We start from the raw sequence: 27,047 nt of genomic DNA, 5'->3' as shown, positions 1-27,047 counted from the left end.
GACCTTTCATGAAGTCTTGTTAATTCAGTCATCCATCTGCTTGCTGCTAAAAAGCCAATATTACCCAGAAGAGAATCTTTAATGCAAGCGTTCTTCTACAAAAATCTCACTTCAGGGATCTCTTGTAAGCCGTGGTTTTGTTTTAGGACTTAACTCCCTGGTACTTTATAATTAATAGACTGTTTAAAAATGAAGAAAATACATGAAGCATGGAATATTTATTTTTGATGAAAAATACAATCTGTACATAATAGAACATATTTGCCCTCTAGTACTTAGTAATCAGTTTATAACTTCTTGTGAGTCCTTAACCCATTAAGGACCAGGCGCGGTAAATATAAGGCTCTTGGTCCTGGGCTTAAAGCACTGCCGATAGTAAAATTACGGCTGCGCTTTAAGTCTCCTGCTCTGCAATCAATTAGAGGCGGGGTGGGTTATCAGCTGTTAATGACAGCTGATAACCCGGAGGAGAAGGCAGGAGGGGTATTTAACCCTTCCTGCTTTTTCCTTCCCCGAGTAGAAAGTAGTAGCAGAATGTGACTTTCATTACGGAACCGGGGAGATCATGTGACCACCGGGGTTCCCTGCTACAGCAGACCCTGACCAGCTCTACCAGTGACTACTGTCACTTCTGGGGTTGTTTTCCCCTGTTATTGGGGCTCCTATGGATCCCCAGCTACAGTGGAAGTGTGTCAAATTTAAAAAAAAAAAAAAAAATGTCCCTCAGAGGTCTTATATAATGTCATGGGAGACATAGATCGTAAAAACATAATTGCATACATCAGTAAAACAAAATTACAGAATAAAATAACAATATATACATAAGAAAGAAAATACACAACCGACGCCAACCAAAACCGTCGCCGTATGCGCCCTGTAAACCAAAACCATACATATTATATATCAAAACGTCTGAAACAAATAGAGGGAACCTGTTCTGATACTTTTATGTTAGCATAAATGTACTAAATAAAACTAAAAAAAGTAAAACCGCCACATGGGTAAAATCCCTAAAAGTGTCTGGTCCTTGAGGTACAAAACAGCTTGGTCCTTAAGGGGTAGTACTACGCATATACAGTGCATTGCAAAAGTATTCCCCCCCCCCCCCCCCTTTTCCCTTTATTCCACTGTCATATTGCATTACAACCTGGAATTAAAATAGATTTTAATTTAGATTTTATGCAATGGACTTGACAAAATAGTCCACTATATTACAGTGGGAGGAAAAATTACCTGGTTAAGTCTGCCTGCAGACGGTCCAGTCGGATCCCCTGCGAGAATTCTTGCAGCGGGACCCGACCCGTGCCCCTGAAGGGACCAGTGCGGGTCTCACCTGCTCCCACGGCTCCGGCTCTCTCATGTGCCGCCTGCCGTCCAGCCGATGCATGTGCAGAGCAGAGATGCCGGCCCGGGAGAGACATTTCTGTGCTGGCCTTTGCGAGACCCGCACAGAAATAGAGCATGCCACAATTTGTTTTCCGCTTGTGATTTTACGCGGACAAATGACGGCCGTCTGCCTAGGATTGCGTTTTCTAATGCAATCCTATGGCAGCGTCCACGGGCAGAAGTTCTGCCGGAAATTACGCCGTGGAATTTCCGCCCATGTGCAGGGGGTCTAAAAATATGAAAAAGTTATGAGTGCATATGTGTTCACCCCCTCTAATGATTAAAGGGGTTGTCCCGCGAAACAAAGTTGGGGTATACACTTCTGTATGGCCATATTAATGCACTTTGTAATGTACATTGTGCATTAATTATGAGCCATACAGAAGTTATTCACTTACCTGTTCCGTTGCTAGCGTCCCCGTCTCCATGGTGCCGTCTAATTTTCAGCGTCTAATCGCCCGATTAGACGCGCTTGCGCAGTCCGGTCTTCTCCGTGTTGAATGGGCTGCTCGTGCTGGAGAGCTGCTCCTCGTAGCTCCGCCCCGTCACGTGTGCCGATTCCAGCCAATCAGGAGGCTGGAATCGGCAATGGACCGCACAGAAGACCTGCGGTCCACCGAGGGTGAAGATCCCGGCGGCCATCTTCGCAAGGTAGGTAAGAAGTCACCGTAGCGCGGGGATTCGGGTAAGTACTATCCTTTTTTTTTTTTCAACACATGCATCGGGTTTGTCTCGCGCCGAACGGGGGGGCTATTGAAAAAAAAAAACTCGTTTCGGCGCGGGACAACCCCTTTAAATTCTAACTAAATAAGGTCTGATGTAGTTGATTAATTTCAGTAGTCACCATTGGTTGAATAAGATGCCCTGTCTGCAAAGTGCTACATGATCTGTCACATGTCGTCAGTATAAATACAGCTGATCTGAAAGGCCCATGAGTTCGCAATACCATTAGGCAAGCAGCATGCGGGCTCCAACACAGGTTAAAGACAATGTTGTGGGGAAGTAGAGATTAGGGTTGGGTAAAAAAAAAATTCAGGCTTTCAATATCCCGGAGAGCACCATTAAATTTATTATTACAAAGTGGAAAGAATATGGCTCATCTACAAACCTGACAAGAGAAGGCCTCCCACCAGAACTCAACCGACTGCCTGTCCACTGGTGTATATTCATTGCGTTCCCTGCGGCGATAATCCAGCCACAGCTTTGCTATGGAAAGCGCTTCTGCCCCCCGTCGACGAGTGGAGAATCATAGCGATTCTCCGCTCGTGGGCGTCAATTCGCACCATGCGAATCTCTGCCACGGGATACCGCAACGCCCATGGACAGGCAGTCCTAATGAGAGGTTTAATGTACACCAGTAACCACTCTTGAGTAAGCTCCAAAGATCCATAAAGGAGGTGGAAGTATCTGTCCATAGGACAGTGGAGTGGGGCTTTAGGAAAGAGGGACCAGATAAATAACACTACTTAATGAAAAACAAAGGAAAAAACATTTGGAGTTCACTAAAGAGCATGTGGCCGACTCCCTGAGCATGTGGAAGAAGGTCAGAGAAGACTCCAATTTAACTTTTTGGCCATTATGGGAAATTTTGTGTGTAGCATAAACCCAACAATTCCCACCACCCCAAGAACACCATTCGCACAGTAAAGTATGGTGGTTGCAGCATCACACTGCTGAGATACTTTTCATTGTCCGGTATTGCAAATCTTGGCTGGATTAAAGGAAATATGGACGACAGGGAAATTCTGTAGGAAAACCTGTATCAATCTGCCAGAGATGCTGCTAAATCCAAACTGGAGTGCCTTAAAGTGACCTTCTGGTCCCAGACAAACCAAGATGGCCACACCGCTTCTCTGACTACTTGATGCATATTGTGCATTGATAGTCTGACATTACACGCGGCTTTGATTAGCCAGCGCTGTTCACATAAGCAGTGCTGCCCAAACAAAGGAGTGAAGTATGCAACAAATTAGTTTGCCAAGTCATTACACGGTTTCCTGCAGCAAATCCTTAATATGTAAACATATCTGCAGTCTGTCAGAGCTTTGAGACTGAGACAGATTAATCTTCTTACAGGACAATGATCCTAAGACTAGTTTCACACGGGCGTCAGCAATTCTTCTGCAAGAAAATCGCGACAAAATTGCATCTTTGCTCCCGTTTGGACGTCGGCAATGTTTTTTCATAATAGAATGATCTGACATCGCATTGCTGCCGCCCACGAAAGTCAAATGGACTTTCTAATGTTAAAATCGCATCGCGATGCAAGTTTGCTGTGTTGTGATGCGATAAAAAGGAGGTACATAGGGAAATATGAGAGATAGAAAATTCGCACATCGCAGAAAGATGAAGCATGTCACGATTTTACGTTCTCTCAATATCGCATCAGTGAAAACACCGCAGATGGTAAGGAAACCGGTGAAAATCATTTGTTTCATAATCTGCTTTTTTACTGGCTCTCGCATCACTAGAAAACCGCACGGTTTTCTCCCCAGTGTGAACCCACCCTAAATGTACGCTACAGTGATTTGAAGGAAAATCTTTAACTGAGAATATGTTGCATAACTTGAAGACTGCTGGACACCAACACAACCCATCTAAGGAGATGGAGCAGTTTTGCCTGGAAGAATAGATAAAAATCCAGTGTCTAGATGTGCTCAGCTAATAGACATATCCCAAGAGACTTGCATCTCTCACTGTACTGATATATGCACATTAAACTTCTGTGTTTTGTCTAAATTATTGTTTTTGTCTCACTAAGGAATTATTTTACACCTCTGAAGTGTTAGGCATGCTGGGTAAATCATATGGTACAAACACCCCAAAAATCCATTATAATTCCAGGTAGTAATGCAACAAAACAGGATAAACACCAGGGGGGTGGGTGTCTGAACACTCTCACAAGGCACTGTATAATTTCTTGGAAGCATTTGACAATAGAGCATTATCAGAATCATTGCGCTGACAAGTGACATTGTGCTACATTTGTTCCTTAGAAAAACAAAACAATGAAATCTGTTTTATCTCTGAATAACACTTGTTTGTAAAATTGTGATTTTTGAATCCCTGCTGGTTTAAAGCCAATCTCTGCATGCTACACAGTTTCCCCCAAGGCGCTCTCTTTCTGTACTCAACCAGCAGATAGTTACAATCTTCTTAGTCCTGGCACTTTTCCCCCTTATGTCGTCTTAGGTCTTTGTAGTACTGGTATATAATTTATTATTCCAGTAGGAAAAATCATTGCTTTCATGTATCTTTGTCCTCAAGGTTGCTCTCATCAGTGATGTGAATCCAGGAAACGAGATGTACCAGTTACAATAGGTTACTGCTTTAACGTCCAGGAGTGTGGGTCCAGGAGTGTGGGTCCAGGAGTTTGGAGGGACCAAAGTTCTGAGTGAAAAGATCACTCCCCTACTCCATCCGGGGTTTTACCTGCTTAACAAGTCATAGCTTTAGGGTTTCATTTAAAGGCGGCAGCTGGGAGAGCACAGGGTTGCAGTGTTAGAATCCTTTTACCCTTTCCAGTCTCTTGTTCAGTTTATTGGACAAGCTCTGTATTGGAGTCTTCTGCTGTACACTAACCTTGTAGGTTGGTAAGAATAACCTGGTGTGTTTTAAACTTTAGCCTAACATAAGAAAGTTAATGTTTTTATGTGTTACTTGATGTTGTCCAACTTAAAGCGTCTTTCTTCAGCAGTACATCTTTCATTTGTTAAATCATTTCCTTGCCAAGGACGTTTTCTCAAACATCCTTGTAGAGTCTCACTTCAGTCACCTAGGGTGTTTGAGAAATCCCCTTGCTATAAATGGCTCTATTTCAACTTATATTGTAGTTAGAGCTTTGGCTTTGGTCTTATTGGAAAGCTAAGAATCTTGGCTTTATAACGTCATGGCTGTGGCCACAATAAAACCTGAGATAGTTTAATGTGGGAGCCACATAAACCTGTAGCTCTCACTGCACATCTCAATTGTATTTCTAAAGCTTATGTTAGGCTAAATTCCACCCAGAACTGCTAATATGACTTTATTCTAACTGAGATAGAGATGATTGGCTTTAAAACAAGCCGAAGAACTAACGTATAGATGGAATAGAGCCTGAGAAAGACCATGTTTTAAGTCCCCTCCCTTCCCCCAGGATTTAAGAACTTTAACCACTGTGATTGGAGCTAGTTCAGACTCCAGCCGTTGTAACACATGGCAGCATTGGATATGATACAGGAGAACTTCTAGTCACTTGGAGGCAGAGGAATTGGGACCAAAAGTCGTGTAGTTGGGGGGGATAAAGCAGAACCTCTGTTCACTAATGGAACGGCTGTAGGGGTGCTACCCAGCACATGTCCTGAGCTGGAGGGTGGGACTACTTTTCTGGGAGAAGCCCTTGCTGCACAATTGGCACTGATGCATCTGATCCTCGGTGTGGATCTTCTGGTGGAGGAGCAGAAAGTATTTGCTCCTGAAGCTCTTCTGACACTTTGAAAACATGAAGGGACACTTGTTGTCGTGTTTTTTTTTTCTGTATTGTTAACACAGGGGCAGAATTTGATCGCTGATGTAGGTAGATGCATCTATTGCAAGCTCCTGCCAACCTCAGAGACAGGAAAAGCACATGTGTGTTTAATAGTATTCTGTCTGTCGTGAAAGCAAGGACAAATAAGGCGCATTATCACCCCCACCATTGAGGAATAAGCCCTCTTATCTATAACCCCCTTACTTTGGCCACTTGGTCACTTCCACTCTTCTTCTATCTCCCATTTTTTTTCTACTTCATGTGCCATCCTTTTCTTTTATGTGCAGTTGACATCCAAATAATTCTGGAGAATGATCTTGTGTGAGAGTTGCAGATTATATTGCAGTGCACGTCTAATAGACCTGTTCAACGCTGAGAAGTAGGTCACTGGCATCTGCACACACATCCTTCTCATATCCTCTAGCTCCATTGTATACCTGGTCTGTCTGCTGCTCTCATCTCTAGTATTCAGAGGGGCATATGATTTGTACAAGAGCAAGTGAATCTAGATCATGTTACACAACCCGACCTTCCACTCCATAAATAACCTGGCTGTGTATTTACACTGGAGTGTGAGTGACATTAACCTCTCCACTTCCTGAGGGCACCAAGTTCGGAATATTTCTTGGCTGTATACATATACATATAGAAAGCGCTTTCAATCACTGATGGGATCACTCACTGGACTCCTAAACCAGAATGAGCAGAGATGTAAATAAATATATTACAAGTTATACTGAATCTATTCCCACATTTATATATATCAATCTCTTTAGCTCATTTCGCTCTAACACAGTGGCTGCAGATTGGACTATATGTGACAGGTTAAAGATAAGGGAGGTAAGACTCTGTTTGCAAAGGAAGCCTTTCTTCTGTGGAAGCAGAGTTGAAGAAAGATGCAGTTAGTCTCTAAAATGGGCACATAGAATCAATTACAATTTTTTTCTAAATGCAGATGTACAAGTATGCACATTATTTGGTGATATATTATTTAGTTTAACGTGCCATTAATTCCAGGGTACTGCACAAATGAAGAATGGGGGTTAAACGACTTTACATATAAACTACTTATATTGCTGCAAATTTAACTACATTGCATACATAGAACAACGGGGACAGTAAAGGACTAATAAATTGACAGAGGACCCTTTCTACAAGGATGTACAGAGGAGGATACATCTGGTAGGTAGAGTTGCCCCTGTTGTGGCAGCAGGGTTACTGTAGGTTATAGGCTTGTCTGGTGGGTTTTTCAATTACTTTTAAAGCTTTCTCAGGTGGTGAAGTTTTAAGCTTTGAGGTAGTGAGTTCCAAAGTAAAGGTGACGCACTAGATAAATCCTGGAGACGACTATGTGAGGAGCACAATAAGGGAGAACAAAGGAAGAGGTCTTGCAAGTCATGGGGGTTGCGTGAGTGGCGGTATCGGGAGATTAGGTCAGAAATGTATGGACAGATTCTGGACTACCTTGTATGTCATTGACTAACTTGATTCTCTGAGCAATAGGTGTATAAGCCACTCAGTAGAGTTGAAAATGGATTAGAGGGGTAAAAGGGCATTGGAAGGGAGACCACTGAGGAGGATGTTGCAGTAGTCTAGATGGAAGATGAGCGCATGCACTAGTATTTTTATTGACTTGGAGTTGAGGAAAGATCAAATCTGAGAGAAATTTAAGAGCTGGAGGTGGCAAAGGTTTGTATATGCAATTTGATGAAAAGGTCAGAGTCCAGTGTTACACCGAGAGAGCAGACTTGTGGAACTGGTGAAAGTATGAAGCCATTGATAGTAATTGATAGGTCTGGTGGGAATGTAGAGTGAGGTGGGGGGAAGATGATTTCAGTTTTTCGATGTTCAGTTTTAGGAAGAGATAGAAGGAGGGTATAGCTGTTCGAGACTCTTGGATTTTGGATAGCAGATGGGTAACATCTGGGCCAGATAAGTAGATTTGAGTGCCATCAGCGTAGCATTGGTATTGATGCGCTGATTCCTCGACAGGGGGAGCAGTTGAGGAGAAAAAGGAGGTGAAGGTAAGTAGGTTGTATAGGAAAGGTGAGTTAGAGACATTGGATGGGAGAAGAAGTGAGTGACGATGAGGTCCAGTATGTCACCATCCTTTGTGAGTCGGGGTGAAGGGCTATTGTGAGGCCAAAAGAGGCAGTCAAGGGATTTGGAGACACTTTAGTGGAATGTATTAACAGGGATGTTGAAGTTGCCCATGATGATGGCGCTGATATCCATGAGCAAAAAGTGTAAGAGCCAGGTGGCGCAGTGGTCGAGGAAGTCAGTGGCAAAGTCTTGTGGTCTGTAGATGATGGCCACTTGGAGGTTAGAGGGAAAGTAGATTCAGGCAAATCATTAATCCTTTCCAATCCAATTTGTATCCTGGTTTTCCTAGGGGGCTTACTCTTTTTCTGCTTTTATACAATGGCGCTGTATGCTGGATAAAGCCAGTACTGCATGAGGTGACAAATTGGATAGGCTCCGACAGCAGAGAGTCTGGCAATATACAGTAAGAGAACCCCGACAGACATCTTCCAACATCGGAGCTGTACAGCCTTAAATAATAATGTCTTTAGACGTCACAGTGGATTGGAAAGGGTTAAATATACTTTATGGTTAATGCTTGCAGTAAGTAACAATATTACATATCTTGAAAAAAGAACATATGATGTGAGAACTAAAAAAAAATTTTTTTCATTTAAAATTTGTTGACTAAAACTACTGTTTAACTATTTTTCAGAGATACCAGATATTGCGAATACAAAACACTTAAAAACCTTTAGGTAAGTTCCTCTTTTGCTACAACGGCTACCTTTTTTATGTAATGCATTACCCTTTCCCTGCCAAGTATTCATGCCATATGCACTGGCAGGAAAGCACTCCTGATATGTCCCTTGCTGCTGATGGCTGTAGCAGAGGGGTACCTGTGGGAAAACCTTCTGACATTGTGCAGGAACAGGAGCATCCGAAGTCTGTGATCCTCTTCCTGTCCCTGTATAGCTTGAGTTTAGTCAAGGAAGAGGATTTAGCAAATTTAGTAGTTAGCATACTTGTCTTTTTTTCTTTTCCTCTTTGTAAATAAAGGCCAATTTAAACTTAGCGATTATCACTCTAAATTCGTTCAAATGATGGCATACGAGCGATAATCATTGCGTGTAAACGCGGCCATTGTCACTCTTCGGTTGAACGATGATTTTAAGGTAGCTTAAAATCAATCATTCAGCCGGAGGGAAGATAACAAGGACCACACATTGTGCTCTGCACAAGAGTCTGAGATTGCATTGTATTCTGCCCACAGCCTGTGTGAGAACAAAGGAGCAGTGTTCAGAGCTCAGACCACATGCCATGCTCTGCAAACAGCTCCTGGAGGCCCTTTTAGATGCAAATGAAACTAATTACTTGTAAATGGACATAGTGTCCATTAACACTTTATGCAAAATGATCGCTAAAACTGTCAATCTTTCAATCGTTTGAAACATTGTCTTTGCGTTTAAATGGTCCATAAATAGATGAGCTGTTACAAATCGAATCGCTCCTGAGCTCAAGGGTATGTTCACTTGGTATAATCTAATGTGGATTTTTCCATCTCTAAAACTGTGGCTAAGCTATGGATCCACACATGGATTTTGCGATTGTCTATGGACAATATCAGTGTGCAGAATTTCTGACATGGATCCACGTCAAATGTGAAAAGGATGCATATTTTAACCCCTTAACGACCAATGACGTACCTGGTACGTCATGGAGCGTCGGGGTATGTATGAAGAGAGGTTGCGTGGCAACCTCTCTTCATACAGTGCGGGCATCAGCTGTTTATAACAGCTGACACCCGCGGGCAATAGCCGCGAGCGGCCGCGCGGCCGATCGCGGCTGTTAACCATTTAAACGCCGCTGTCAATTCTGACAGCGGCATTTAAATCCCCCGAACGATGTTCGGGGGTCCCGCGCGGCCCCCCCGCGGTGAGATCGGGGGAGCCTTGCACGTATCATGGCAGCCGGGGGCCTAATGAAAGGCCCCAGGGCTGCCTTAGCAGACTGCCTATCAAGCCGTCCCCGTGGGGTGGCTTCATAGGCTGCCTGTCAAAAAGCAGTATGACGTAATGCTATAGCATTACGTCATACTGCAGGAGCGATCAAAGCATCGCATCTTAAAGTCCCCCAGGGGGACTTCAAAGTAAAGTAAAAAAAAGAATCAATAAAGTTTTTTTTTAATTGAAAAAAAAAAAAAGTTGTAAAAGTTTAAATCACCCCCCTTTTGCCATATCTATTATTAAAAAATCTAAATAATAAAGTAAAAATATGTATTTGATATCGCCGCGTCCGTAAAAGTCTGATCTATCAAAGTAGCACATAATTTTTCCCGCACGGTGAACGTCGTCCGAAACAAAAAATGAAGAACGCCAGAAATGCACTTTTTTAGTTACCCTGTCTCCAATAAAAAACGCAATAAAAAGCGATCAAAAAGTCATATGTATTCCAAAATGGTACTATCAGAAACTACAGGACATCCCGCAAAAAATGAGACCTTGCTCAACTACGTCGACGGAAAAATAAAAAAGTTATCGCGCGCACAAAATGACGACAGAAAATAATTGAAAAAAATTTTATGTCTTTAAAAAAAAAAAAGGAGTATAGTAAAAAAAAACCTAAACAAGTTTGGCATCGTAGTAATCGTACCGACCCATAGAATAAAGTTATCATGTCGTTTTTGTTGCCATTTGTGCGCCGTAGAAGCAAGACGTACTAAAAGATGGCAAAATGTCGTTTTTTTTCCATTTTACTCCACTTAGAATTTTTTAAAAGTTTTTCAGTACATTATATGGTACTTTAAATAGCACCATTGAAAAATACAACTCATCCCGCAAAAAACAAGCCCTCATACAGTGACGTGGATGGATAAATAAAGGAGTTATGATTTTTTTAAAGGGGGGAGGAAAAAACGAAAATGGAAAACGAAAAATGGCCGCGTCATTAAGGGGTTAAGCAGATTTTAGTACAAGTTATGGGCCAAAGTCCACTCTAAAATCTGCAGTGCGAACATGCCTTAATTGATTGATTCCATGACCCAGACATTTACTAGCCCCTGGATTTCAGTTGTGAATAAGTCTCCCTAAGCACTTGCATTATGCACACAAAAAAACTCTTAAGTTTCTTCATTATACACTGCCCTGTCCGTCCTCATGACATGATGCACTTGTAGTAATAACTATTATTACTACTGGAGAACATGTAATGTCTTTTTCATGAATAGAACAGATTTCAGTTAGGGTGGTTTCACACCTGTGATTTGGAGTCCTTTTAAAGCTGATCAGTTTTTAACTGAATATGGACTGATTACAAACTGAAGCACAACTGATGCATGCATACAAATATTTGGGGGGGGGGGGGGTAGAGAAGCTGATTATTGCATATGCAGGTCTTTGCACACTCCACAAGTTTCACTCTTTCTCTCTTCCTAAAAAGCTCCCCCTCCCCCTCCCTCTGAGGTCATCTATTGTCACCCTCAATCGCCCTTCATACAAACCCTGAACATTTATCATGTAATTGTGTGTCATGGAGCTTTAAGGGGTTAAATACATCTTTCACTTGGCAGCTTTTATAGAAATGCAGTACTTTAAAACTGACATTTGAAATAAGAAAAATGCATTATCATCCTTAATGGTTTTTTACAAGGCCGTTTTATTTTTCTTACAAAGTATGACATTTCCATTTCCGTGAAGGATATTCTTATAAGTGACCCCCTATCTAACTGTAAACGGCTTCATGGTCATCCTTAACAGCTTACATCTGAAAACACATGCTTATAAAATATTGTTATAATACGTACTTAACATGCATTTATGCATAGGAGGTCACTTGTTTGGTTCAAGTTCCAAGTCCTTGCTTCTTGAATGCAAAAAAGAAACCTTACCGGATATGTTTACCAAATGCTAGAACTACACAGTATGTGAGCCTTCCAAATAGTGAAGGATCTCTATTTTTCTAAATAATTCGATGCCAATCGATTTTAGATTTTGTCTGCTACACAGCCCCATATGCAACAATTCACAATAAACGGTTATGACACTTATAGTCTGCAATAACTATTTGTACTACAATAGCTTTTTTTTTTTTTTTTTTTTGTGGAATCGAGCCAGATGTGCTATCATTCGTTCCTCAAGTGACTCTTGGATGTCCATAACCCTACTGCTAATTTTTTTTGTTTGTTTGTTTTTTGTGCTTCATGCAAACCTGGAACACCCTACTAGACTTTTGGAGATAATCTGACCCAGTTATCTAGTTAGCACAATTTGGCCCTTGTTAAAAATCACTCTGATTCTTATGCTTGTCCATTTTTTCTGCTTCAACCCATCAGCTTTAAGAACGCACTGTTGACTTGTTACCTAATTTATCCCACTGCTCTTCATTGCTCAGGGACAACTGTTGGGCACTTAAGCTTTCACACAGGGTAGATGATTGCTCAGTGAATGGAGACGGAGTGGGCCGGAGATCGCTTCCACCCGCCTCCATTCACCGTAAACGGGCAGGTGAAGAATTGCCTGTTTACACAGTCAGATTGTCTTCTGATTGTTCAGTTTCTGCAGGCAGGAAAATAAACGTTATGAGACCAAATTAACAATTGTTCAGTCGCTGGCAGAATTATTGTTCCATGTAAAAGGGTCCTAAGGGCTAATAATCACTGGATTGCAGAAACCTGAACGATAATCATTCAGGGTGAATGCCGCTAGTGACTCATTGCCGAATGAGAATTCATCTGTCATTGAAATGGCATAAAAACTGATCAATGATTGGCCTATGTGAACAGGCAGTTGTACATCTATGAACGACTGCCTGTTTACTGTGATGGAGGCTGGTGGCTAGAGTGACCTCTGGCACAATCTGCCTCAATTTACTGAGAAATCATTGCTCCTGTGTAAAAGCACAGTAGCGATTACAGCTGGGAAGACTGTTGGGCGCTCCAGCGCCCAATAATTGTCCCGTGTGAATGGCCCTTAGTCTGATGAGATCATATCGTTGACACTGCCGTTACACTATCCGCGATGATTGGACATTAACAGAGTTACTCAGCTGGTACTCCTTTGACAGAGGGCTTTAGAAAACATCCATTCATCAATAGACTTATCAATTAACAATACTGAGTGACAAGAATAATATGGTTCCTACAGTTGGAATGGGTTTGGGCGCTTACAAAAAAAACTCTTTAATCGAGTCAGGAAGGATTTCATGTATTTTGCCAGTTTTGTTTGGGGACTTGACAGGTCCTCTTTAAGACAAAGTATAGCGTGGGTTTAGCAGTCCCTAAATTCTAATACATAAGAGATAAAGCTCCATTAATGCAAATTCAAGCTTTGCCCTTCTGCTTAATATGATTTATAAAGCATTGTTCTAGTTCAGCCTACTGTAGAGTTTAGAGCATTGAAGGTATATTTGATTGATGAACCGTTTCTCCTCACTCCTCAGGGTAAATCTGTGCAGTTCTGATAAATTAACAAATCTCTTTTTTTTTTCTCGTTCTTTCCTCTCCTACTGCTCAATCGCAGAGAATGGGATTTGGATCTGAACAAGCTGCCAAACATTAAAATGCGGAAATTTTCAGTCAGTGACTCGCTACTTAAAGTTAAGAAAGACCATTCAGCAGAAGATGCTGAAGATGAAGAGAAAATGGAAACTAAAGAGGGGTCTGAGGACAGTGGCAGCGAGTGAAGTGTGCCAGGAGACTGTTAAAACCAAGGAGAACAAAATATCCAAGACAGTAATGCCTTCTAAACTGAGAGTCTACAATGAAGAAACTTGTTCATTTGCAACAACTTGCGTAACTGTGATTCTTAACAGAATGAAATGCAAAAGTGAAATCTTTGCAAGTTTTTTTTTTTATGTTAATAATTCACATCAGTGGGAGCTGTTCACAAAAAAAAGCTACGAGTAAAACATATGTGATATTTTTCAGTTTGAATATGCTGAGAAATACAGCGCTGTGTGTCTCAAGTGAGATGATTAACTGAAGTGAGAATATTCCAGAAAGAATTAACCGCACTTCATGTGCTGCAATTAATTGCTAGCCTGAGATGAGAACTTTGCATGAATTTTTAAAAGAGTTGTGTGTATTTATTTGAAGATATATATATTTTAGATAAAAAAGTTTACATCTTCATAATTCTTTTTACTGTCAGCAAAAAAATGAATCATTCAAATAATTAAGTAATATTATATATAATAAATATTATATAATATGAGCTAGCATTACCTTGGTTAGTTATTTCTTTCTATCTGAAACTCCTGCCCTCCTTTCTTTTTTTTTCCTCAGATGGTCATGTGAACTCAGTTCTTACTAGCTCAGATCTACTTGGGTTTATGCTGTCTGAAACTAGTCAATTTCTCAGTGTGTGTAATGCTGTTGCATCAATCCTGCAGAAACTGTCTAAAGTGGAACACAAACACTTCTATCACAGTTACTGATAATGATCACGCGCTCCTGACACACTGTTATAATAGAGGAGTTCACAGCTCATCCTCATAACTGTATACTTATGGCCTTTAGCTTATTTTGGTGAATATAGACTATATTGTCCCTCCAAGCAGGCAAACATGGTACAACCTGTAGCTCATGCTGTGCTCATGCATCATGGGATAGATTTGAAAACTAAAAGTAAAAAATCTCACTCAAGATAGTGCCTAATAAGCATTAGACAGGGAGCTGCACTGCAAGGAAGTTGCTGCAATACACAAAAGAGACCTCCAGAGCATGACCGTCAATCGGGGAAGAGGCCAAGGATGGAAAAAGGTGTTTGCCGAAGTAGCACTTTTAAAGCAGTGTTTCCCAACTCCAGTCCTCAGGGACCCCCAACAGGTCATGTTTTCAGGATATCCTATAGTAAGAACACCTGTGGCAATGTCTGAGGTAAAAGCATTACATTTAGAAGGAAATAAGGCAGGTTTATATTTTAATTACATAATTAATATGTTTTTTAACAGCACAGATGTGGAATGTAAAGTAACTTGGAAAAGTATTCACCCCATTTGTGTTTTTTCTGTTTTTGTTTGTTTGTTTTTTTTATTAGTAAAACCAAAACTTACCTTTTTTTTTTTTTTTTAATAAAGCTTTAACCCTTTCCAATACACTGTCTGACGTCTGAAGACATTATGATTGAGGGCTGTACAGCTCCGATGTCAGAAGCCGTCTGGCAGGGTATTCTTACTGTATATTACTGACCGCCCTGTTGTCGGGGGAGTCTCCAGCATGTCACATACCGCAGTACTGGCTCTAGTCAGCAGATGGCGCCATTGTATAATGGCAGAAAGAGAAAGCCCCCTAGGAAACCCTGAATCCAAAACTGGGTTAAAATAAAAATTTCATGTAAATCTCTCTAGTAATAGCTAATCCACAGGATAAATGAAAAATACAATGGGAGGTAAGATACTGAGTTTGAGATGTGTGCAAGCGCTAATGATAACAAATGTTAAACAGATTACCCTTAATCACAAAAATGTACACAATGATGCATAACGTAATGCCAAAAAATACCAAACCTCTTTACACAGTGCATACACTGAACAAAAGGGCACATACCACTATTTATGATTGAATTCCATGCATGTGCTTCAAAAATTGCCCTCATAGGCTGCACTACCTGACAATAGAGACTCCAGACAAAAACCTCACTCTTTTGTGTGCTATAGCATGTGAACGCTTGTATCATAATAAGGATGAATCATAAAATCCAGGCTAAATATGTACTATTAAGTTGAAAAGGACCTAAACTTATTTTCCCCTCTGGGTTCATCGTGGAGCTAGGTGGGGTCCTATTTTAACATGCCTGAAGGTCCCTGTAATTCCAGGAGATGAGTATTGATTCATAGATCATATGCGTTATCATGGCTTCTTGATGAACCCAGAAGGGAACCGCGTTGGATCTTGTCAACGTAATTGTATATATTTAGCCTAGGACTTTCTTTATCACCATATGCAGATATTTGCGATTCACCCTTACTAGTTATTTGTTGGTGCCAAATTCTTGCACTTATAAACTTATAAAGTTGTTGTTGTTTTTTTTTTGTTTGTTTGTTTGTTTGGGTTTTTTTGCTGTACTACTTGTAGTTATTTATTTTTTTTAAAAGATATTTAATTTTTTACTATTTTCTGCACACAATAACTTTTTTTTATTTTTCCGTTGACATAGTTGTGTGAGGGCTCATTTTGTGCGGTACATCCTTGTCGTTTCCATTTGTACCATTTTTGAATACATACGACTTTTTGATCGCGTTTTATTACATTTTTTTCTTGACCGTGTGACCAAACAAAGCGCATTTCTGGCGTTCTTTATTTTATTTTTTTCCAGGTGATGTTCACCGTGCAGGGTAAATAATGTATTACTTTGATAGATCGGACTTTTACAGATGCAGCGATGCCAAATACATATTTTTGCTTTATTTAGATTCTTTTATTGTAAATATGGCAAAAAGGGTTTTCATTTTTTAACTTTTATAACTTTTTTTTTAATAAATAATTTAGTAAAACGTTATTGTTTTTTATTTTTATCTCACTGTGTTCAGAGGATTTAAATGCCGCTGTCAGAATTGACAGCGGCATTTAAAGAGTTAACAGCCCTGATCGGCTGCATGATGTGTCAGGGCTGTTGCCCGCGGGTGTCGGCTGTAATAAACAGCTGACATCCGCAATGTATGGAGGGAGATAGCAGCACTATCTCCCTCCATACATGTCCTATAATGGCTGGATGTAAAAATACTATGGGTCGTCACTAAGGGGTTAATGGATTTAATGGTGTTCTGTGGGGTGTGCAAAGGTTTGAATTTTTTTTTATAAGCCAAACCTGGTTATCTTCTACTATATCTTTGACCTGTTTGGAGAGCTCCTTTTTGTCTTTATTTTCCTTGTTTAGCGGTGTTGAAGAATCGGAGGCGTTTCAAAATAGGTGTTTTTATACTGACCTCATGACAGGTCTCCATGCATGAAAACTCCTTATTCAACTCATTATGTGACTTCTGACGTTAATTGGTTGGACGAGAAAATATGCGGACTTGCAACTTTACAGTTTTTTTATTTATTTTCTACAAGATATTTCTCATTCCACTGTAACAATTTGGACTATTTTATTTATTAACTAGCTGATATACCCAGCTTCGCCTGAGTTAATTTGGTACTGGTGTTTATCTGGTGTTCACACGGAAATCTTATGAAGTCGTGGTTACTTTAGAGATACTGGAAAAACATATGTTCACCATTTTGCATAGTTCTCTGTGTTACCCAGAAAACACCACGGGAGGTAACCATGCAACGTTTCCTTTATGTAAAATGACATCAGGAAGTGAGAGAATTAGATTCCATACGTAAAATGTGGACGCTAATTCTTTTGCGCTTAGAATTGAACAATCGAGGTGGGACCCATTAACTTTTCCTATTTATGACATAATCAATGCTTGTGCCAAATTTCATGTTTCTATGACACCGGAAAGTGAGAAAATTACATTCCGTACGTAAAATTTGGACGCTAATTCTTTTGCGCTAGAATTGAATATTCGAGTTGGGACCCATTAACTTTTCCTATTTATGACATAATCAATGCTCGTGCCAAATTTCACGTTTCTATGAGACCGGAAAGTGAGAAAATTACATTCTGTACGTAAAATTTGGACGCTAATTCTTTTGTGCATAGAATTGAATAATGAAGTTTGGACCCATAAGCTTTTCCTATTTATGACATAATCAATGCTCGTGCGAAATTTCACGTTTCTATGACACTGGAAAGTGAGAAAAATACATTCCGTTTGTAAAATTTTGACGCTAATTCTTTTGCGCATAGAATTGAATAATCGAGTTGGGACCCATTAGCTTTTCCTATTTATGACATAATCAATGCCCGTGCCAAATTTTAAGTTTCTATGTGAGAAAATTACATTCCGTACGTAAAATTTGGACGCTAATTCTTTTGCGCATAGAATTGAATAATCGAGTTGGGACCCATTAGCTTTTCCTATTTTTGACAATCAATGCTCGTGCCAAATTTCACGTTTCTATGACACTGGAAAGTGAAAGAATTAGATTCCGTACGTAAAATTTGGACGCTAATTCTTTTGCGCATAGAATTGAATAATCAAGTTGGGACCTATTAACATTTCCTATTTATGACATATCCAATGCCCGTGCCAAGTTTTAAGTTTCTATGACATTGGGAAGTGAGAGATTTAGATTATGTACGTTAAATTTCGACGCCAATTCTTTTGCGCTAGAATTGAATAATCGAGTTGGGACCCAATTACTTTTCCTATTTTGGAGATAATCTATGCTCGTGCCAAAATTCATGTTTCTACGATATCGGGAAGTTGGAGAACTTTTGGCGAGTCAGTCGGTGAGTCAGTGAGTCAGTCAGTGAGTCAGCGAGGGCTTTCAGCTTTATATATATAGATTTTTTAGGTCAATTACTTAAAAATGAAATCCAATTTAATTATAGGTCTTAATGCAACAGAACAGGAAAAACATGTAGAGGGTGAATACTTTTGTATGACATTGTGCCTTGGAGGCCACGAGTCCCATGCCATAAGATTAAAAAAATTTACATTCACACGAACAATAATCTTGCTTGAGTTGCTATTCTGGCTACAAATAGTGTTTCACGAAGAAACCTTAGATGTTCCTTCCTCTAAGACCCCAAATAGGCAAGCTTGTGGCGAATGATCTATCGGAACGCCTAGGATCTCGGAAAAGGAAATTAGATTTCACTCCGAAACATCCAAATCTTTGGGCTAACCCATATATACCAAAAGTCTGAATGCGTACATACACATCTTATACACACAGTGGAAAACATTTCCCTTGTTTTAGCTAGACCAGGGTAAGATATCCGTGATGTATTATGTAGGTTTTCTTTAATTTTTTGTTAGCTGCAAGTAACACAAATGGAGCGGGTTCTAAAATGTCTTTAAAGGTTCATCTGTCATTTTTGGTATCAAACTTGTCCATCTCTCTAGGGCAGGCATCATTGCACGTGCGATTATAGACGTTATCATATCGGAGTATAAGCCAGAAATTGGGCCACAAGGTCCCTGGGAGCGAAGAATTCCAATTAAGGGGTAGTTAGAAATGTAGACTCTAGGAGTTGACAACTGTGTTTTAGGGTGCATTCACATAAACGTATATCGGCTCGGTTTTCACGCCGAGCCGATATACGTTGTCCTCGTGTGCAGGGGGGGGGAGGATGGAAGAGCCAGGAGCAGAAACTGAGCTCCCGCCCCCTCTCTGCCTCCTCTCCGCCCCTCTGCACTATTTGCAATGAGAGGAGGCGGGACGGGGGCGGGGCTAAGGTTCCCGAATTAGCCCCGCCCCCATCCTGCCTCTCCCCATTGCAAATAGTGCAGAGGGGCGGAGAGGAGGCAGATAGGGGGCGGGAGCTCAGTTCCTGCTCCTGGCTCTTCCATCCTCCCCCCTCTGCAGATGAGGACGACATATATCGGCTCGGCGTGAAAACCGAGCCGATATACGTTCATGTGACTGCACCCTCAAAGCGTGTCTTACTTGTAAAAGTCTGAAAAAATGGGTACAAGAAATATTGTTTATTTATAGGTAGTCAAATGAGAAGAAAACACTCATATATACAATCCCCAGCATAAAGACACCAAATTGCTCCCATATACGATACTCTGGCAATGAATACATTTTGAAAGTGGTTAATTTTAATAATCACCTGTCTAAAATGTGTAAATATGAATGTATTTTTTATTACAGCTTCTTATCCCTGTTAGTAACTGTATGAATTACCATTCTTTAGCAGTTCTATTAAAACTGCATCTGCGTTATTATGACACATGTATTTTAGAATCCTTTATAATTACAGCAATTACAACTCTACTACGACATAGAGCCAGAAGCCAATTCCTAAAGGGAATGTATTGTCAGAAAAAGAGCTTGTTTTTCAGCACATTTTTATTTACTCCCGTGTTTTTCAAATTTCTCATATTATCACATTTAATCTTAAAACCTTATGGTTTTTACACTGGCCATTGAGCCTCACAATAGGCTGCCATTGTATTTTCTGTGGAAATCCCTTCTCAGCAGTCACCCTGTTGTTATCACAGGCAGGATTACAGGGAAAGCTAAAACCCCTATTATAGGATAATCTTAGGGACCGAAGATGTACCGAGCTCTCCTCCTCCTCCGCACAGCATAGTGACCTTGGCAGAGCTCGAAACCTGCCTAGAACACTATCTAGGAGTTGTCTAAAGACACTAGTTTTGTATGTCCATGTGGTTGTAAAACATCTATGAACTGGCGTTAATATGGCATGGTAGCTACTCAGGTAAGACGACCTTCCCCATAATCATGTGCAGAAAATAGAATAAGTGATCTACAATCAGAAAATAAAGCCAGATTAGGAATAAGACTAATTGTTAGTATCTTCAATTAATTTGTAAAGAAATGTATAGGTGATACATTCCATTAAAGTGGTTGTACCAAGATATAATTGTATAATAGCGGAGTTTCAAATGCTGTGACCAACCACGGATGCAGACAGCCAGGGTTCCAGAGGTCACCCTCTCATTTCAGTGGGAGCGCCAGAGATTGCGGATCGTTTTCAACAATTTCTAACTCCCTTTCAAGTGAATGAAATTATACAGTATATGTGCAACATTTGCTGCATTCATGCAGGAAACTTAAAGGGATTGTCCCGCGAAAGCAAGTGGGGTTATACACTTCTGTATGGCCATATTAATGCACTTTGTAATATACATCGTGCATTAAATATGAGCCATACAGAAGTTATTCACTTACCCACTCCGTTGCTGGCATCCCCGTCACCATGGCTCCGTCTAATTTCAGCGTCTAATGTCTTCTCCCTTCTGGTCGGTCCGGGCACGAGCGGCGTTCTGGCTCCGCCCCCTTCTACGCATCATCGCGTAGCTCCGCGTCATCACGTGTGCCGATTCCAGTCAATCAGGAGGCTGGAATCCGCAATGGACTGCACAGAGCCCACGGTGCACCATGGGAGAAGACCCGCGGTGCATCGTGGGTGAAGATCCCGGTGGCCATCTTGGAGGAAAAGAACGAAGAAGCTGCAGACAGGGGATTCGGGTAAGTAACATTTTTTTTTTTTATTTCATCACATCCCTTGGGTTTGTCCTGCGCTGAACGGGGGGCCTATGCAAAAAAAAACCCCCGTTTCGGCGCGGGACAACCCCTTTAAGGACCTCTGTTCCAGTGATTGGTGGGGGTCCCAATAGTTGGACCACCACCGATCATAAAGCTGTCCCCTATCCTGTAGATGGGGGATACTTTATAATATTTTAGCACAGCCCCTTATAAAGTTATTCTACAGCTAGGGCAGATTTACATTTATCTGTTTTGGTTTGTATTCTAGTGGATTCAGATTTAAGATCCACAGTAATTGTATAGATTATTTCCATATTTTGCATAACGGTCTTCGGGGGTTCCTTCCTAATCACTGAAAATTGTATTCAGACAATTTTGCAAAAGAAACATTGACTTTAATTAGTCAAACCGGGACCAACGTTACATTGGAACCTGATTTGATCTGGTTTCTGTTAGTTTAAAGTATTTTTGAAAGAAAAGCATAGCCAACTATGATTTGCAAATCCTTTTCTCTGTTTGCCATGTGTGGGAGATATCAGCAATTGATCTCTACTAGAGATGAGCGAGCACCAAAATGCTCGTTACTCGGGACGAAATTATCGCGATGCTCGAGGGTTCATTTCGAGTAACGAACCCCATTGAAGTCAATGGGCGACCCGAGCATTTTTGTATTTCGCCGATGCTCGCTAAGGTTTTCATGTGTGAAAATCTGGGCAATTCAAGAAAGTGATGGGAACGACACAGCAACGGATAGGGCAGGCGAGGGGCTACATGTTGGGCTGCATCTCAAGTTCACAGGTCCCACTATTAAGCCACAATACCGGCAAGAGTGGGCCCCCCCCCCCCCCCAACAACTTTTACTTCTGAAAAGCCCTCATTAGCAATGCATACCTTAGCTAAGCACCACACTACCTCCAACAAAGTACAATCACTGCCTGCATGACACTCCGCTGCCACTTCTCCTGGGTTACATGCTGACCAACCACCCCCCCCACGACCCAGTGTCCACAGCGCACACCAAACTGTCCCTGCCCAGCCTTCAGCTGCCCTCATGCCACGCCACACTCATGTCTATTTATAAGTGCGTCTGCCACAGGAAAAGCAGGCACACACTGCAGAGGGTTGGCACGGCTAGGCAGCGACCCTCTTTAAAAGGGGCGGGACGATAGCCCACAATGCTGTACAGAAGCAATGAGAAATATAATCCTGTGCCACCGCCATCAGGAGCTGCACACGTGGGCATAGCAATGGGGAACCTATGTGCCACACACTATTCATTCTGTCAAGGTGTCTGCATGCCCCAGTCAGACCGCGGTTTTTAATTCATAGACACAGGCAGGTACAACTCCCTATTGTGAAGTCCCTGTGGACCGACAGCATGGGTGGCTCCCTGGAACCCACCGGCGGTACATAAAAATATCCCATTGCATTGCCCAACACAGCTGAGGTAGTAATGTTGTGCTTAATGCAGGTGGGTTTCGGCCCACACTGCATGCCCCAGTCTGACTGGGGTTCTTTAGAAGTGGAAACAGATGCATTTACAACTCCCTGTGGACCCACAGCATGGGTGGGTGCCAGGAAGCCACCGGCGGTACATAAAAATATCCCATTGCATTGCCCAACACAGCTGAGGTAGTAATGTTGTGCTTAATGCAGGTGGGCTTCGGCCCACACTGCATGCCCCAGTCAGACTGGGGTTCTTTAGAAGTGGAAACAGATGCATTTATAATTCTCTGTGGACCCACAGCATGGGTGGGTGCCAGGAAGCGACCGGCGGTACATAAAAATATCCCATTGCATTGCCCAACACAGCTGAGGTAGTAATGTCGTGCTTAATGCAGGTGGGCTTCGGCCCACACTGCATGCCCCAGTCTGACTGGTAATATATACCTTAACAGTAACCTCGTTGGTGGTAATGTGGTGGTGACTGCGGACCTGGTAGCGCGGTTTTATGTAGTTGGTTTTCGGAATGTGGCCAGGATTAAGTGGGCCGTGGCGGGGGGATGGTGGTGGTGCTCTCTTGTTGTGTCGTTAAAGGTGAAATTCTTGGACTGCCACCAGACGGACCAATGCAAAGGTATTTGCCAAGAATGTTTTCATTGTTGGAGGAGGAGGGGGATGTTTTGGAGGCACTATGTGTCCTCTACACGTGTCCGTGGTTATATGCACCTTAACAGTAACAGCGTTGGTGGGAAATGGCCTCGCCGCCATCATGTCTTTGTGAAGCCTCTGTTTCCACACCCCAGTGACATACCATTAGCAGCGGTATAGGCAGAGCCCAGAATTATTAACATTTCAGCGGTAGCATTAGGGACAGGCCCCACTAACATATCACTAGGAGCAGTATAGGGGGAGCGCAGTCTTAGTTCCATTTCAGTAATAGTAGCACTCAAGACAGGCCCCAGTAACATTCCCATTGCAGCAGTTTAGGGAGATAACAGTCTCTTTCACATTTCAGTAGCTGCAGTATAGACAAGGCCACAGTTACATTTATGTAGCTAAAGTGTAGGCCAACCCCACACACCTTTCTGTACCATGAGTGCAGGCGAAGAACATAGAAATTACTATGATTACACTGTAGGTGAGGGCCCAAAAAAATTGGTGTACCAACAATACTAATGTACCTCAGAAAAAATTGCCCATGCCCAACCAAGATGGCAGGTGAAACCCATTAATCGCTTTGGTTAATGTGGCTTAAGTGGTAAAACTAGGCCTGGAGGCAGCCCAGTTTAACGAAAAATTGGTTCAAGTTAAAGTTTCAACGCTTTTAAGAGCATTGAAACGTATAAAAATTGTTTAGAAAAATTATATGAGTAAGCCTTGTGGCCCTAAGAAAAATTGCCCGTTCGGCGTGATTACGTGAGGTTTCAGGAGGAGGAGCAAGAGGAGGAGGAGGAATATTATACACAGAATGATGAAGCAGAAATGTCCCCGTTTTGGATGGTGAGAGAGAACGATGCTTCCATCCGCGGGTGCAGCCTACGTATTGCTTAGGTATTGCTGCTGTCCGCTGGTGGAGAAGAGAAGTCTGGGGAAATCCAGGCTTTGTTCATCTTGATGAGTGTAAGCCTGTCGGCACTGTCGGTTGACAGGTGGGTACGCTTATCCGTGATGATTCCCCCAGCCAAACTAAACACACTCTCTAACAAGACGCTAGCCGCAGGACAAGCAAGCACCTCCAGGGCATACAACGCGGGTTCAGGCCACGTGTCCAGCTTCAACACCCAGTAGTTGTAGGGGGCAGAGGCGTCACCGAGGACGGTGCTGCAATCGGCTACGTACTCCCTCACCATACTTTTACAGTGCTCCCGCCAACTCAGCCTTGACTGGGGACCGGTGACACAGTCTTGCTGGAGAGCCATAAAGCTGTCAAAGGCCTTGGAGAATGTTCCCCTGCCTGCGCTGTACATGCTGCCTGATCTCCGCGCCTCCCCTGCTACCTAGCCCTCGGAACTGCGCCTTCTGCCACTAGCGCTGTCGGATGGGAAGTTTACCATCAGTTTGTCCACCAGCGCCCTGTGGTATAGCATCATTCTCGAACCCCTTTCCTCTTCGGGAATGAGAGTGCAAAGGCTCTCCTTATACCGTGGATCGAGCAGTGTGTACACCCAGTAATCCGTAGTGGCCAGAATGCGTGTAACGCGAGGGTCACGAGAAAGGCATCCTAACATGAAGTCAGCCATGTGTGCCAGGGTACCTGTACGCAACACATGGCTGTCCTCACTCGGAAGATCACTTTCAGGATCCTCCTCCTCCTCCTCCTCTGGCCATACACGCTGAAAGGATGACAGGCAAGCAACATCTGTCCCCTCAGCAGTGGGCCAAGCTGTCTCTTCCCCCTCCTCCTCATGCTCCTCCCCCTCCTCCTCAACGCGCTGAGATATAGACATGAGGTTGCTCTGACTATCCAGCGACATACTGTCTTCCCCCGCCTCCGTTTCTGATTCCAAAGCGTCTGCCTTTATGCTTCGCAGGGAACTTCTCAAGAGGCATAGCAGAGGAATGGTGACCCTAATGATTGCAGCATCCTTGCTCACCATCTGGGTAGACTCCTCAAATTTTCCAAGGACCTGGCAGATGGCTGCCAACCATGCCCACTCTTCTGTAAAGAATTGAGGAGGCTGACTCCCACTGCGCCGCGGAAGTTGGAGTTGGTATTGCACTATAGCTCTACGCTGCTCATAGAGTCTGGCCAACATGTGGAGCGTAGAGTTCCACTGTGTGGGCACGTCGCACAGCAGTCGGTGCACTGGCAGATTAAACCGATGTTGCAGGGTCCGCAGGGTGGCAGCGTGCGTGTGGGATTTGCGGAAATGTGCGCAGAGCTGGCGCACCTTTCCGAGCAGGTATGACAAGTGGGGGTAGCTTTTCAGAAAGCGCTGAACCACCAAATTAAAGACATGGGCCAGGCATGGCACGTGCGTGAGGCTGCCGAGCTGCAGAGCCACCACCAGGTTACGGCCGTTGTCACACATGACCATGCCCGGTTGGAGGCTCAGCGGCGCAAGCCAGCGGTCGGTCTGCTCTGTCAGACCCTGCAGCAGTTCGTGGGCCGTGTGCCTCTTATCTCCTAAGCTGAGTAGTTTCAGCACGGCCTGCTGACGCTTGCCCACCGCTGTGCTGCCACGCCGCGTGACACCGACTGCTGGCGACGTGCTGCTGCTGACACATCTTGATTGCGAGACAGAGGTTGCGTAGGAGGAGGAGGAGGAGGGTGGTTTAGTGGAGGAAGCATACACACCCGCAGATACCACCACCGAGCTGGGGCACGCAATTCGGGGGGTGGGTAGGACGTGAGCGGTCCCAGGCTCTGACTCTGTCCCAGCCTCCACTAAATTCACCCAATGTGCCGTCAGGGAGATATAGTGGCCCTGCCCGCCTGTGCTTGTCCACGTGTCTGTTGTTAAGTGGACCTTGGCAGTAACCACGTTGGTGAGGGCGCGTACAATGTTGCGGGAGACGTGGTCATGCAGGCCTGGGACGGCACATCGGGAAAAGTAGTGGCGACTGGGAACCGAGTAGCGCGGGGCCGCCGCCGCCATCATGCTTTTGAAAGCCTCCGTTTCCACAAGCCTATACGGCAGCATCTCTAGGCTGATGAATTTTGCAATGTGCACGTTTAACGCTTGAGCGTGCGGGTGCATGGCGTCGTACTTGCGCTTGCGCTCAAACTGTGGCGCTAGCGACGTCTGGACGCTACGCTGAGAGACATTGCTGGATGGGGCCGAGGACAGCGGAGGTGAGGGTGTGGGTGCAGGCCAGGAGACGGTAGTGCCTGTGTCCTCAGAGGGGGGTTGGATCTCAGTGGCAGGTTGGGGCACAGGGGGAGAGGCAGTGGTGCAAACCGGAGGCGGTGAACGGCCTTCGTCCCACCTTGTGGGGTGCTTGGCCATCATATGCCTGCGCATGCTGTTGGTGGTGCCTCCCCAGCTGATCTTGGCGCGACAAAGGTTGCACACCACTGTTCATCGGTCGTCAGGCGTCTCTGTGAAAAACTGCCACACCGTAGAGCACCTTGACCTCTGCAGGGTGGCATGGCGCGAGGGGGCGCTTTGGGAACCAGTTGGTGGATTATTCGGTCTGGCCCTGCCTCTACCCCTGGCCACCGCACTGGCTCGGCCTGTGCCCACACCCTGACTTGGGCCTCTGCGTCCTCGCCCGCGTCCACGTCCTATAGGCCTACCCCTACCCCTCAGCAGGGTGTATTACCAGTGATTTGATTTCCCAGGCAGGAAATAAATTAGCGCAAGCCTGCTGTTAAACGTAGCTGGCTGCGTATGATTTTTCTTTACGTTCTCCACCCACCACACACGTACCCAGAACACTGAGGACTGTCAGAGGCAGGCCAAATAGAATGTTTCCCTTTTTTTTTAAAGGAAAGGCCCACTGCGTATATTCAATCAATAATAAATATGTCTTCTGGCCCTGCAAATGTGTCACAGAACTGCAGGGTTGCAGAGTTATTAACTACAGCAGAGCGGTGATTTTTCCCAGGCAGGAAATAAATTTGCGCAAGCCTGCTGTTAAACGTAGCTGGCTGCGTATGATTTCTTTACG

The 27,047-nt window shown here is 43.3% G+C and overlaps 1 protein-coding gene across 1 annotated transcript in view; it reads left to right on the top strand.

The window, feature by feature from the left end:
- The window catches only part of TMA16 (translation machinery associated 16 homolog), a 30,774-nt gene extending 16,640 nt beyond the window's left edge, over positions 1–14,134 (top strand). Inside the window, exons 6-7 of the mRNA XM_066573569.1 lie at positions 8,631–8,673; positions 13,432–14,134. Coding sequence (XP_066429666.1) covers positions 8,631–8,673; positions 13,432–13,594 — 206 coding nt within the window. The 3' untranslated portion in view covers positions 13,595–14,134. The remainder of the gene's footprint in view (positions 1–8,630; positions 8,674–13,431) is intronic.
- The last annotated feature ends 12,913 nt before the right edge of the window (positions 14,135–27,047 follow it).

The sequence above is a fragment of the Eleutherodactylus coqui genome, chromosome 7 (assembly GCF_035609145.1).
Source record: "Eleutherodactylus coqui strain aEleCoq1 chromosome 7, aEleCoq1.hap1, whole genome shotgun sequence".
Classification (NCBI taxonomy): Eukaryota; Metazoa; Chordata; class Amphibia; order Anura; family Eleutherodactylidae; genus Eleutherodactylus; species Eleutherodactylus coqui.
Note: the sequence above shows the minus strand (reverse complement) of the source record. Positions and strands in the feature narration are given on the sequence as shown.